General features: G+C 43.7%; 1 protein-coding gene across 1 annotated transcript; it reads right to left on the reverse strand.

Annotated features, from left to right (window-relative positions):
* Positions 1-11,657: 11,657 nt before the first annotated feature.
* LOC309622005 (uncharacterized protein CXorf49 homolog) lies at positions 11,658-13,703 on the reverse strand. Its single transcript, XM_082409233.1, has 5 exons — positions 13,482-13,703; positions 12,876-12,952; positions 12,562-12,607; positions 11,936-11,977; positions 11,658-11,831 (listed from the first exon to the last, which is right to left on the reverse strand). Exons 1-4 carry the CDS (start codon positions 13,600-13,602, stop codon positions 11,937-11,939), a joined length of 285 nt encoding a protein of 94 aa, XP_082265359.1. The 5' UTR covers positions 13,603-13,703; the 3' UTR covers positions 11,658-11,831; position 11,936.
* Between the last annotated feature and the right edge of the window lie 13 nt (positions 13,704-13,716).

Here is a 13,716-nt window from a genome sequence, read left to right on the forward strand (position 1 = left end):
AGATGCCAGAGTTTCCATAAGCTTGGAAAGAATGCATAAGAGAGTTCCCTGATTACAGACATCCAAAAGACTCAGATCTTGTCAGCTACTACTCCCTTCTACTCCAGACAATTGAATGGCTAAACAGATTATGTAAACCATCAACTCAGCTCTGCAGTTTAAATATTTAAATGGTCTGTAGGTAAACAGGAAGGAGATCAAATAGAAATCAGCAAAACTCATTGGGGGCAAAGGCAGGTAGAAATGTTCCACTCAAAGATGAGTGAAAAAATAGGATCAATAAAAATTTCTGCAACAAAAAAGAAGGAAAGGTATACAACATGCAAACTTGGATGAAGAGCAAACTTTGGAAGAAAATTTGCATGAGGAACTAGAGGCAAATTTAGATAATAATTGAACTGTCAAAGTAAAGAAACATGGATTTCAAATACATAAACAATGAAAGAAGAAAATAAAAATGGATTAAAATAATGGAGTGGTGGGGCTTCTCTGGTGGTGCAGTGGTTAAGAATCCACCTGCTAAGGCAGGGGACATGAGTTCGATCCCTGATCCGGGAAGATCCCACATGCCACAGAGCAACTAAGCCCATGCGCCACAACTACTGAGCCAGCATTCTAGAGCCCACGAGCCACAACTACTGAAGCCCGTGTGCCTAGAGCCCGTGCTCCACGACAAAGAGAAGCCACCACAATGAGAAGCCCACACACCACAGCCAAGAGTAGCCCCCGCTTGCCGCAACTAGAGAAAGCCCGTGCACAGCAATGAAGACCCAATGCAGCCAAAAATAAATAAATAAATAAATTAAAAAAATAAAATAAAATAATGGAGTGGTCCTAGCTGAGGGACCAAAAAAAAAAAAAATTAATGAGAAAAAAAATGGCACAGTAAAATTTGAATTTACTTTGAGGAAGCAAGCAAAGAAACATAACTATAGAAAACAGAAGCAAGGACACAGCACATAAACATAAATTGATCATTTAGGATTCAGGAGGGCATTAAAAAGAAAAAAATTCAGTTTTTATTGAATAAACCATCTAAAATTCTCATTTCTTCATCCTGGTGCTGTTTTTGTGCCGTTTTTAATTATTTGGTAATATCCCCAGATTGTATAAAATAAAAAAGAATTAGAAATGAAAAAAAAGAAAAATTAAGGTGGTAAGAAGGAAGGCAACAGAGATGAAAGATAGAAATGACCACTTTAACATATGGTTGATCAGTGTTCTTGTGTGTAAAAGAATAGGATAATAACAGAGAAAAGTTCTAAAAATAAGATATGCTATTGGTTTGAATAACCATCTGATTCTTCAAATAAAGGGTATCATTATATATTTATCATGTATCAGATAAAAATAATAAAAAATAGTTTTACATGTTTGCATGAAATTATTTAAATACAGGATTCAGTTTTAAATGTAAAATTTCACAAAGAAAAATTTGAATATAAAAGGCCAAATCAAAATTAGGAGTTTTGGGATTAACAGATACATACCACTATACATAAAATAGATAAACAACAAGGATTTACTCTATAGCACAAGGAACTTTATTCAATATCTTGTAATTACCTCTGATGAAAAAGAATCTGAAATTTTATATATATATATATATATATTTAAAACCGAATCACAAAAAATGAAAAGTGGTAGAATAAGGATGTGTGGAGAATAAATAAATAAATAAATAAATAGCCAAAAGAAAATTGAATAAATTCCACAAGAGTAAAATACAATAAAAGTAAAAATCAACAACAAATACACAGACCCATCTCCAATTACCTACTTAGAAACTGAAAAAAATTAATATTCTTTCATTTATTCCATAAATATTTACTGAACACCTAACATATACCAAGCAGTCTTCTAGGCATTAGGAAAACAGCAGTAAACAAAACAGGCAAAAAGGTGAACCTTCAATGAGCTTATATTCAGTTGAAGCAAGGGAGACAATACAAATTTAAATAAGTAAAATATATACTATGTTAAATAATTATGTTTTATAGAGAAAGGTAAAGCAGGGAAGAGCAGGAGGTAACAGCAGTGGGTGTGTGTGGGGAGAAATGAGTATACAATTATAAATAGAGTGGGGAGAGAAGGCCTCCCAGAGATAACTTGAAGGTAAGGGAGAGGGCCATGTGGCTATCTGGGAAAAAAGAACATTTCAAGAAGAAGGAAAAGCTAGAGCAAATGCCCTGAAGTAGGAATGTGCCGGCTTTGCTCAAAAAAAATGGAGGAGGCCAGAAAGGCTGGAACAGAGTGATTCTGACAGAGAGTAGTGGATGAGGTCAGAGAGGTAGTAGGGAGACGGCATCAGATTCATGTAGGGAAGAAATTTTTAGATTTTAAGGACTTTGAATTTTATTCTACATGAGATAAGTCATTGGAAGGATTTGAATAGATGAGTAACATGATTTGACTTACCTTTTTGAAGGATTATTTTGACTGTTGTATTGAGACTGTGATATTCTGCAAGTGAGAAGTAGGGAGAGCTGTTATAAGGGTATTAGAATGATCCAGGCAAGAGGTGATGATGACTTAGACCAGGGTGTGCAATGGAAGTGATGAGAACTGATGAGATTGTGGATATATTTTTAAAGCAGAACCATTTCTCGATTGATTGGTGGAGCAGTGTGAGAAAAAAAGAGAGGAATCAAGATTGATTCCGTTTTTATCAGGAAGAATTTACAGGGATGAACTTGAGATTCACTGAAATGATGAAGATTTTAGCAGGAGCCTTGACTCAGTGAATTTGGAGAATACCAGAAGTTGTTTTGGGTCATGTTAAAGTTTGAGATTTCATTAGACATCCAAGTGAAAATATCAAGAAGAGATTCTTAGAGCTGGACATAGAGCCTTGAATTCAGGAGTAAGGGCCAGATTGGAGGTACCTATTTGAGACCTGTCAATGCATAGATGGCATTTTAAGCCATGCAACTGAATAGGAGTATAGATAGAAAATAGATATTTACAGGTCTTGGAGATGAGGAGGAACCAATAAAAGAGTCAAGGAAGGAATGGCCAGTGAGGTAGAACAACTGGGAGATGGGATTTTAGACACTAATCTAAGTAATGCTTGGATCAAAAATTTATAATTGAGATTATACACTATCTGGAAATGATAAGCATTAAGAACACTCCATATTAAAATTTGAAGAAATGGGTTATAGTAAGAGCTAGAGTAAAATTCAGGCTCTAAAGTTCCCTAATTAGAAAACAGTAAAGAATAAAAATGAATAAACTATATAACTCAGGAATCTATAAAAAAATCCCTTAATAATATAAAATACATGATTAAGAGCTAATGAAATGAAGCAGGACCCAGTGGGGTCCTCCTGGGTATAAAGTCTTTCCGTGTCCCCAGTTTCTTGTTTGTAGGAAAGAGACTTCATTCAGCTTCCTTGACCTTCCCTGAGTTCCAAAGAGCAGATTAAGTCAAAGAACAGTAACTATAAAGATCAGATCAGAAATAAATGAAAAAGAAATGAAGGAAATGATAGCAAATATCAATAAAACTAAAAGCTGGTTCTTTGAGAAGATAAACAAAATTGATAAACCATTAGCCAGACTCATCAAGAAAAAAAGTGAGAAGACTCAAATCAATAGAATTAGAAATGAAAAAGGAGAAGTAACCACTGACACTGCAGAAATACAAACGATCATGAGAGATTACTGCAAGCAACTCTATGCCAATAAAATGGACAACCTGGAAGAAATGGACAAATTCTTAGAAATGCACAACATGCCGAGACTAAACAAGGAAGAAATAGAAAATATGAACAGACTAATCACAAGCACTGAAATTGAAACTGTGATTAAAAATCTTCCAACAAACAAAAGCTCAGGACCAGATGGCTTCACAGGCGAATTCTATCAAACATTTAGAGAAGAGCTAACACATATCCTTCTCAAACTATTCCCAAATATAGCAGAGGGAAGAACACTCCCCAACTCATTCTACAAGGCCACCATCACCCTGATACCAAAACCAGACAAAGATGTCACAAACAAAGAAAACTACAGGCCAATATCACTGATGAACATAGATGCAAAAATCCTCAACAAAATACTAGCAAACAGAATCCAACAGCACATTAAAAGGATCATACACCATGATCAAGTGGGGTTTATCCCAGGAATGCAAGGATTCTTCAATATACGTAAATCAATCAATGTGATACACCATATTAACAAATTGAAGGAGAAAAACCATATGATCATCTCAATAGATGCAGAGAAAGCTTTCGACAAAGTTCAACACCCATTTATGATAAAAGCCCTGCAGAAAGTAGGCATAGAGGGAACTTTCCTCAACATAATAAAGGCCATATATTACAAACCCACAGCCAACATTGTCCTCAATGGTGAAAAATTGAAACCATTTCCACTAAGATCAGGAACAAGACAAGGTTGCCCACTCTCACCACTATTATTCAACATAGTTTTAGAAGTGTTATCCACAGCAATCAGAGAAGAAAAAGAAATAAAAGGAATCCAAATTGGAAAAGAAGAAGTAAAGCTGTCACTGTTTGCAGATGACATGATACTATACATAGAGAATCCTAAAGATGCTACCAGAAAACTACTAGAGCTAATCAACGAATTTGGTAAAGTAGCAGGATACAAAATTAATGCACAGAAATCTCTTGCATTCCGAGACACTAATGATGAAAAATCTGAAAGTGAAATTAAGAAAACACTCCCATTTACCATTGCAACAAAAAGAATAAAACATCTAGGAATAAACCTACCAAAGGAGACAAAAGACCTGTATGCAGAAAATTATAAGACACTGATGAAAGAAATTAAAGATGATACAAATCGATGGAGAGATATACCATGTTCTTGGATTGGAAGAATCAACATTGTAAAAAATGACTCTACTACCCAAAGCAATCTACAGATTCAATGCAATCCCTGTCAAACTACCAATGGCATTTTTCACAGAACTAGAACAAAAAATTTCACAATTTGTATGGAAACACAAAAGACCCCGAATAGCCAAAGCAATCTTGAGAACGAAAAATGGAGCTGGAGGAATCAGGCTCCCTGACTTCAAACTATGTTACAAAGCTACAGTAATCAAGACAGTATGGTACTGGCACAAAAACAAAAATATAGATCAATGGAACAGGATAGAAAGCCCAGAGATAAATCCACACACATATGGTCACCTTATCTTTGATAAAGGAGGCAAGAATATACAGTGGAGAAAAGACAGCCTCTTCAATAAGTGGTCCTGGGAAAACTGGACAGGTACAAGTAAAAGTATAAAATTAGAACACTCCCTAACACCATACACAAAAATAAACTCAAAATGGATTAAAGACCTAAATGTAAGGCCAGACACTATCAAACTCTTAGAGAAAAACATAGGCGGAACACTCTATGACATAAATCACAGCAAGATCCTTTTTGACTCAGCTCCTAGAGAAATGGAAATAAAAACAAAAATAAACAAATGGGACCTAATGAAACTTAAAAGCTTTTGCACAGCAAAGGAAACCATAAACAAGACAAAAAGACAACCCTCAGAATGGGAGAAAATATTTGCAAATGAAGCAACTGACATAGGATTAATCTCCAAAATTAACAAGCAGGTCATGCAGCTCAATAAGAAAAAAACAAACAACCCAATCCAAAAATGGGCAGAAGACCTAAATAGACATTTCTCCAAAGAAGATATACAGATTGCCAAGAAACACATGAAAGAATGCTCAACGTCATTAATCATTAGAGAAATGCAAATCAAAACTACAATGAGATATGATCTCACACCGGTCAGAATGGCCATCATCAAAAAATCTAGAAACAATAAATGCTGGAGAGGGTGTGGAGAAAAGGGAACACTCTTGCACTGTTGGTGGGAATGTAAATTGATACAGCCACTATGGAGAACAGTATGGAGGTTCCTTAAAAAACTTAAAATAAAACTACCATACGACCCAGCAATCCCACTACTGGGCATATACCCTGATAAAACCATAATTCAAAAAGAGTCATGTACCAAAATGTTCATTGCAGCTCTATTTACAATAGCCAGGACATGGAAGCAACCTAAGTGTCCATCATCAGATGAATGGATAAAGAAGATGTGGCACATATGTACAATGGAATATTACTCAGCCATAAAAAGAAACGAAATGGAGATATTTGTAGTGAGGTGGATGGAGTTAGAGTCTGTCATACAGAGTGAAGTAAGTCAGAAAGAGAAAAACAAATACAGTATGCTAACACATATATATGGATTCTAAGGAAAAAAAAAAAGGTCATGAAGAACCTAGTGGCAAGACGGGAATAAAGACACAGACCTACTAGAGAATGGACTTGAGGATATGGGGAGGGGGAAGGGTAAGATGTGACAAAGTGAGAGAGTGGCATGGACATATATACACTACCAAACATAAAATAGCTAGTGGGAAGCAACCGCATAGCACAGGGAGATCAGCTCGGTGCTTTGTGACCACCTAGAGGGGTGGGATAGGGAGGGTGGGAGGGAGGGAGATGCAAGAGGGAAGAGATATGGGAACATATGTATATGTATAACTGATTCACTTTGTTATAAAGCAGAAACTAACACACCATTGTAAAGCAATTATACTCCAATAAAGATGTTAGAAAAAAAAAGAGAAGCTGCTAATCAGGGAAGGGAGGGGATGCAGAAATAAGGGAGGAGCAGTCAAGAAACAATAGTGCAGCTATTGGTCATGTTCCTTCATCTGGGACATAGTCCTCTGCTTTTCATTTTGTCTGTCTTTCTGTGACTGTGGTTTTCGTTCCATGGGCTGCAGGATTGTAGTTCTCACTTCTGCTGTCTGCCCTCTGGTGGATGAGGCTATCTAAGAGGCTTGTGCAAGCTTCCTGATGGGAGGGAGTGGTGGTGGGTAGAGCTCAGTAAAACTTTAATCCAGTTGTCTGCTGATGGGTGGGGCTGTGTTCCCTCCTTGTTGGTTGTTTGGCCTGAGGCGACCCAGCACTGGAGCCTACAGGCTCTTTGGTGGGGCTAATGGTGGACTCTGGGAGGGCTTATGCCAATGAGTACTTCCCATAACTTCTGCTGCTAGTGTCCTTATCCCCGCAGTGTGCCACAGCCACCCCCAGCTCTGCAGGAGACCCTCGGACACTAGCAGGTAGGACTGGTTCAGTTTCCTATGGGGTCACTACTCCTTCCCCCTGAGTCCTGTTGCACACACTACTTTGTGTGTGCCCTCCAAGCGTGGAGTCTCTGTTTCCCCCAGTCCTGGTGAAGTCCTGCAATCAATTCCCGCTGGCCTTCAAAGTCCGGTTCTCTGGGGATTTCTCCTCCCGTTGCTGGACCCCCAGGTTGGGAAGCCTGATGTGGGGCTCAGAATCTTCACTGCAGTGGGCAGGCTTCTTTTTTAAAAAAATAATTTTATTTATTTATTTATTTTTGGCTGTGTTGGGTCTTTGTTGCTGCACGTGGGCTTTCTCTAATTGTGGTGAGCAGGGACTACTCTTCGTTGCGGTGCACGGGTTTCTCATCGTGGTAGTTTCTCTTGTTGCGGAGCACAGGCTCTAGGTGCACGGGCTTCAGTAGTTGTGGCTTGCAGGCCCTAGAGTGCAGGCTCAGTAGTTGTGGCGCACAGGCTCAGCTGCTCCACAGCATGTGGGATCTTCGCGGACCAGGCCTCGAACCCGTGTCCCCTGCATTGGCAGGCAGATTGCTAACCACTGTGCCACCAGGGAAGCCCTGCAGTGGGCAGACTTCTGTGGTATAATTGTTCTCCAGTTTGTGTGTCGCCCACCCAGCAGTTATGTGATTTGATTTTATCATGATTGCGCCCCTCCTACTGTCTCATTGTGGCTCCTCCTTTGTCTTTGGATGTGGGATATCTTTTTTGGTGAGTTCCAGTGTCTTTTTGTCGATGATTGTTCAGCAGTTAGTTGTGATTCCGGTGTTCTCACAGGAGGGAGGAGCGCACATCCTTCTACTCCGCTGTCTTGAACCAATCTCCTCCATTGACATTTAAAGTGGTTTTTTGTAGGTATGTACTTATTGCTATTTTGTTATTTGTTTTCTGGTTGTTTTTGTAGTTCTTCTCCATTGCTTTCTTCTTTTAGTGTCTCTCTTGTGGTTTGATGATTTTCTTCAGTGTTATGTTTGTGTTCCTTTCTCTATAGTTTTGGTATATCTATAGTAGGTCTTTGATTTGTGGTTACCATGGAGTTCATTTATGTTGACCTATATCTATTTGATTTAAACTGATAGTCATTTAAGTTCAAACACATTCTGAAAGCTCTACATTTTTTACTCACCTCCCAACATTTTGTGTTTTTGATGTCATATTTCACATCTTCATGTCTATCATTTAACTGTTTATTGTAGTTAGAGTTGATTTTACAATTTTTGTCTTTTAACCTTTGTACTAGCTTATTTAACTGGTAAATACCCAGCCTTTATGATATAATTGCTTCACCAGTATATTTTCCCCATCTTTTAATTTCTTATTTCCTGTTGTAGCCATTGTTTTTTTTTTGTTTTTTTTTTTTACTTCAAGAAGACCTTTTAACACTTCTTGTAAGGTTGGTTTAGTATTGATGAACTCTTTTAATTTTTGCTTGTCTGAGAAGCCTTTATCTCTCCTTCAATTCTGAATGATAACCTTGCTGGGTAAAGTATCCTAGGTTGTGGGGTTTTCCCCCTCAGCACTTTAAATCTTATCATGCCACTCCCTTCTGACCTGCAAAGTTTATGCAGAAAAATTAGCTGATAGGCTTATGGGAGTTCCTTTGTATGTGACTCTTGTTTTTCTCTTGCTACCTTTAGAATTCTCTCTTTAACTTTTGCCCTTTTAATTATATGTCTTGATGTGGGTGTGTATGGGTTCATTTTGTTTGGGACTCTCTGTGCTTCCTCTGTGTTTCTTTCTTCAGATTAGGGAAGTTTACAGCCATAATTTCATCAAATACATTTTCAACCCCTTACTCTCTCTCTTCTCCTCTGGGACCCCTATAATGCAAATGTGAGTATGCTTGATGTTGTCCCACAGGTCCCTTAAACTATTCTCATTTAAAAAAAATTTTTTTTGCTCTTATGATTGAGTGATTTCCATTATTCTACTTTCCAGACTGCTTATGTTTCCTTCTCTGTCACCTAATCTGCTGTTAATTCCCTCTAGTGTATTTGTAATTTCAGTTATTATATTTGGCTCTGACTGGTCCTTTTTATATTTTCTAGTTCTTTGTTAAAAATTCTCACTGTGTTCATCTATTCTTTTCCCCAGTTCAGTTAGCATTCATATTACTACTGCTTTGAAGTCTTCATCAGTTAAATTATTTATCAGTTTCTTTAGGGTTTTTTCCAGCATTTTTTCTTGTCTTTAATTTGAAACATGTTCCCCTGTCTACTCATTTTCTAAAAACTTTCTCTGTCTCAATGAAATAAGGTGAGACAGTTATCTATCCCAGTCTTGAGGGTGTGTTCTTGTGTGGGACCATCCCTGTTCAGTCTGCATGTGCCCAGTGGCTCTGGAGGGAGAGCTAGATATGAAGTGAGCATGGGCTGCATCTTCCCCTAGGGTCTGGTGGCAGTCACTGCCCGGGTGGGAAACAGGTCTGGAGTTGAAGGGGCTAAAGCCAGAACAAGGTGTGAGCTGGGGCTTCTTCTATGCTCAATGGCCATCACTGCCCTTTCAGGTGTGGGGTTGGGTCCTGAGGGGCTAGAGTAAGAGCCCTGAGGAAGTTGGGTTTCTCCCGGGTGTGATGGCAGTCTCCACATTGGTCTGGGATACAGCCAGCTCCTGAGGGCTTGGGGCAGTATTTCTGTGCTGGTTTCACTTTTTCCCCAGTGTGCACACTGTGGTTACAGGCTGGAGGGAATGGGCTCTGAGCCAGAAGGGTTCAGGCTGGAGGGGTTGGTGCCATACCACTGAGCTGGTCCCACACCCTCCATAGTGTGCACTGGGAAGCGAGTTCCTGTGATGGTGGTCTCTTCACTCTCCTCAGAGTGTCTGCAGGGACACATGACCTGGAATAACTTTCTCTACTGGTCAGAGGCAGGTCCAAGGTCTGAGCTAGCTCTGTTTCCTAGAAGTGCACACACACTCATTGGTAATGGCCTCAGCTCAGTGGAGAGCAGTGCTGGAACACAAGGGGCAAGAAAATAAGCCTGGTACAGGCTGCGGGGGGCACTGGGTACATCCTAGGAATCCAGCCAGAGGCCTGGGCAGCAATCAAGCCCACCTTCCCCAGGGAGGGGTTTGAGTGGAAGGATTAAGTCCCACGAACGTTCTTTTCTGACCCTGAGGTCTGTGACTGTCCCATCCCACATGTGGTCTGTCCGCCTGAGCTCATGCCATGAACTCTGGAAGCGAGTCAGGGTGAGAATATGGGGGAAGGGTGGACCCAAGTGCTTCCCATTGTCCAGGTGCAGTCACTCCTTACTTCCCATCCTCACTGCGCCCATCCCGCCCCTGTCCCGGGTAGCTCATGTTGGGTGGTCTCATATATGGGTCCCCTGATTCTAAGATGAGCTACTCTGAGGAGCCACCCTTCCCAATCTCATTCCATCCACACCCACAGTAGTTGTCAGACATCATAGGATCACAGAGTAGGATCGAGAGCCTCCTCCAGCGAATCCAACATTTTGAGCATCCCGACACCCTGTCGTGGGGTTTGGTGACTTCTGCATCATCCCCCTCCTATGTTTTGGGAATTTAACAACAACCCTTGAACAAAACAGATCCGACCCTTGCTTTTGCTCATTCAATGCCTTACAGAACCTGGACCAGCCTCTACTCCCTTTACTCCCTGAATCACATCTTTCTCCCTCAAGGGAGATTATCCCTGATTACTTTTATTCACACACAGGGACACACAGTCACCAACCTGGAATGTCCTATCTACCATCATACCCCCTTTTGTGTAGCAAAACACCGGTCTTTCGGGAAGGCGGTCAGGCAGAACCACCCTCGCCTCACTCAAACACAAATCTGTCCCTCTGAGTCTCAGGCTGGTACAGCCCTGGGTCCCGGCTGAGGGAAGGAAGTGCTCCCCAACCTCCAGTGAGGGGGAAATCGAACATGGAGTTCAGACTCAGTCTCGTGTGTCCTAAAGAGGCAGTCTGGGAGATTGAGCTGGGACACGGAAATATCATTTCCAGGAAAATCTGTGTCATGGGGCGGGTGGAAGAGTATTTGACGGGGACCATGCAAGAACACAGACCTACTAACCACACTTGCCATAGAACCTGACGGGCCAATTTCCACTCAAGGGTATAGAGACGACCAGGCTGGAGGAGGGTGGTCAGCTGGCTAGGGCAGGGAGGATGTGAAAGCTTCCAGATTGGAGCTCTGGAAGGGGGTCATGAGTTCCTGCTGATGGGGAGGGGGAATGGCAGAGATGAATGGGAACCGCCAGACCCCAAAGGAGGAGGGGGGTTTGGAGAGAACTAGAAGAGGGCCTTCGGGGGAAAGGGAGGACGTGCCAATGTGGCCTGGCAGAACACACACAGGACCCAGACCTGGGACACTCCGCTGGCTTGACTGCAGGGATGGTAGCAGAGGCTGGCCCAGAGTCCCCACCACAGGATGCCAGAGATACTGTTCTGGAAAAGGCTCTGACGTGGAGCAGCGCCCCGCCCCGGCCCCCTACCCCTACCCCTACCCCTACCCCTCCAGAGAGAAGGCAGAACACAGAACACAGAATAGGAGAGGTACTTTAATTGGAAACTGCTGTGAAACTGGGGCGGGGCGGGGGCAAAACAAGGGGGAGAGGAAGCCCTAGCTGAGGCAGAACAGGAGGGAACGAGCTTGGCCACAGCTCCCGGGCCCCAAAGGTACCAGCTGCTCCTCTTGCAGGAAGACGCTGGGCTCAACCTGTGAAACAGCGGAGTCAGGGAAGAGCCTCAAGCCAGGGCCAGCCCCCAGCCCTGCTCAACAGCCAGGACTGTGGGAAGGGGTACGGCGTGTGTAACACTCACTTCAAAGGGTCTGGAACTTGTCAGCCTGGTACTGCATGGCGGCTGCAACAGGGACAGGCATTAGCAGGCGCTCCAGACAGAGGGATATAGAAGCCCGTCCCCCTATCCCCGTGAGGAACCGCCTAGCCCTGCAACCTGAAACCCCCTCCAGACCCGATGCAAAGAGCTCTGGGCCTGATCACTCCCCACCACCCAAATTGAATGTGGAACCGGTTCCTAAAGGGAAACAAAATGTGCCAGCAGCTCTCATGCTGTGGGCCGTGCCACAACCAGTCAGAACTCGTCACACAAACAAACAAACAATCCAACAAGAACCTTAGAAGCCACACCAAGCAGCAGTTCAAGGAAAAAATCAACGAGGCATCTCTAAAAGTCCTATCAGAAGGAGATTCCCTAGGACTGGTCTGGTTGGCAAAGTGTGCATGCAGTCCAGACAGTACTTTGCTACTTGTACACACGCCCAGCTGTACATGCACAGCCGGCTCCAGGGCCAGGCCTGCTAGGTTCTCCTCCCCACAGGGATGTTGGTCCCTGCGAGGCCGACTGCACCTGCAGCCCACCCCCACCCCAGGTGCCCACCTGGGTTCTGCACTAAGACACCGCTCTCCGTCCCTGGTTCCTCATACCAAGTTGCTCCTTAAGGTCGTCTATTTCTCTCTGTAGCACGAGACACTAGGCCAGCAGACACAGGAGGAAGAGAAATGATTAGTATACTCTGGCCTCCTCTCTCCTCCACCTTCTCCTCTCTCCAGGGCCCTCCATCCCAAAGCCGGGTGGCTAGACTGGCAAGGGCTCCTCAGTGGAAAGGAGGTGGGCTCCCCTCCGTGGGGTACGCGATGGGGGCAGGGGAGGGGGGGCCCCACACATGTCAGTTGAACTTGGACCCAGATCCCGCCCTCGAGTTTGGGCCTGCATTTCCAGGAGCCAGAGGAAGCATTACCCAAGGACAGCCCGGCGTTCCCAGTGGCTGCTGCTGCCTTTCCGGTCTTGGGGGATGGTCAAGTGGCTCCCGGTCACCTGAGAGGGAAAGGACACACAATCCAGCTTCCCAGGCTCCCAGTGAGGTGGAAAGGGCCAAGCGGGGTCTAACGTGAGGTGAGGCAGCACCACCCTCCGCTGGCAACAAGCCGCCCCTGCTCTGCCCAGCAGCCCGAACCTTCTCTCTGGGCCTGCCTCCCCTGTTCCCCGGGGGCAGCCATTTCGCCACCGCGGTCCCCAAAGACTGTGGCTCTGGATTCGACCCTCCCAGAGCTGCAGCCACAGCCAGCACGTGGGAGAGCAATGTGGGCGAACAGGACTTAACAGAAAAGGCTGTTCCCCTGCAAGTCTACACCCGGAGGAGCTGTTTGGGGCACTGCCACCGATCACCCCGGCCGCACAAACCCCACACAGAGGATGATGTGGCTCAAGGCCAGCCCTGCCAGCACCCCGTCTCCTGTGGGAGAAGCTGCCTGGGAGCAAGGCTGTGCCCCCAGCAGAGACAGAGCCAGAGGTTTCTGTCCTCAACCCCTCTCCCCTCCCCTCATATCAAACCCACGACACTCACCTGAGGGGACAGGCCCCCTGGGCATGACTTCTCCTGGGTTCAGGGCCAAGGGCTCTGAGTTTCCTGGATCTTGGGGGCCTCTGGTGTTGAGGTCGCCACTGCTGGCTTTTCCACGATGCATGCGTGGAAAAGATGTGCCTGGCCTGTAAGCTGGCAGCTGAAACAAGAATTTCTCACCGATTTGGACTAAGGATGTGTGTGTGTGTGGGGGGGGTGTGGGGTGTGTGTGGGGTGT

This window comes from Balaenoptera borealis (assembly GCF_965194805.1).
Source record: "Balaenoptera borealis genome assembly, contig: HAP1_SCAFFOLD_1368, whole genome shotgun sequence".
Lineage (NCBI taxonomy): Eukaryota > Metazoa > Chordata > Mammalia > Artiodactyla > Balaenopteridae > Balaenoptera > Balaenoptera borealis.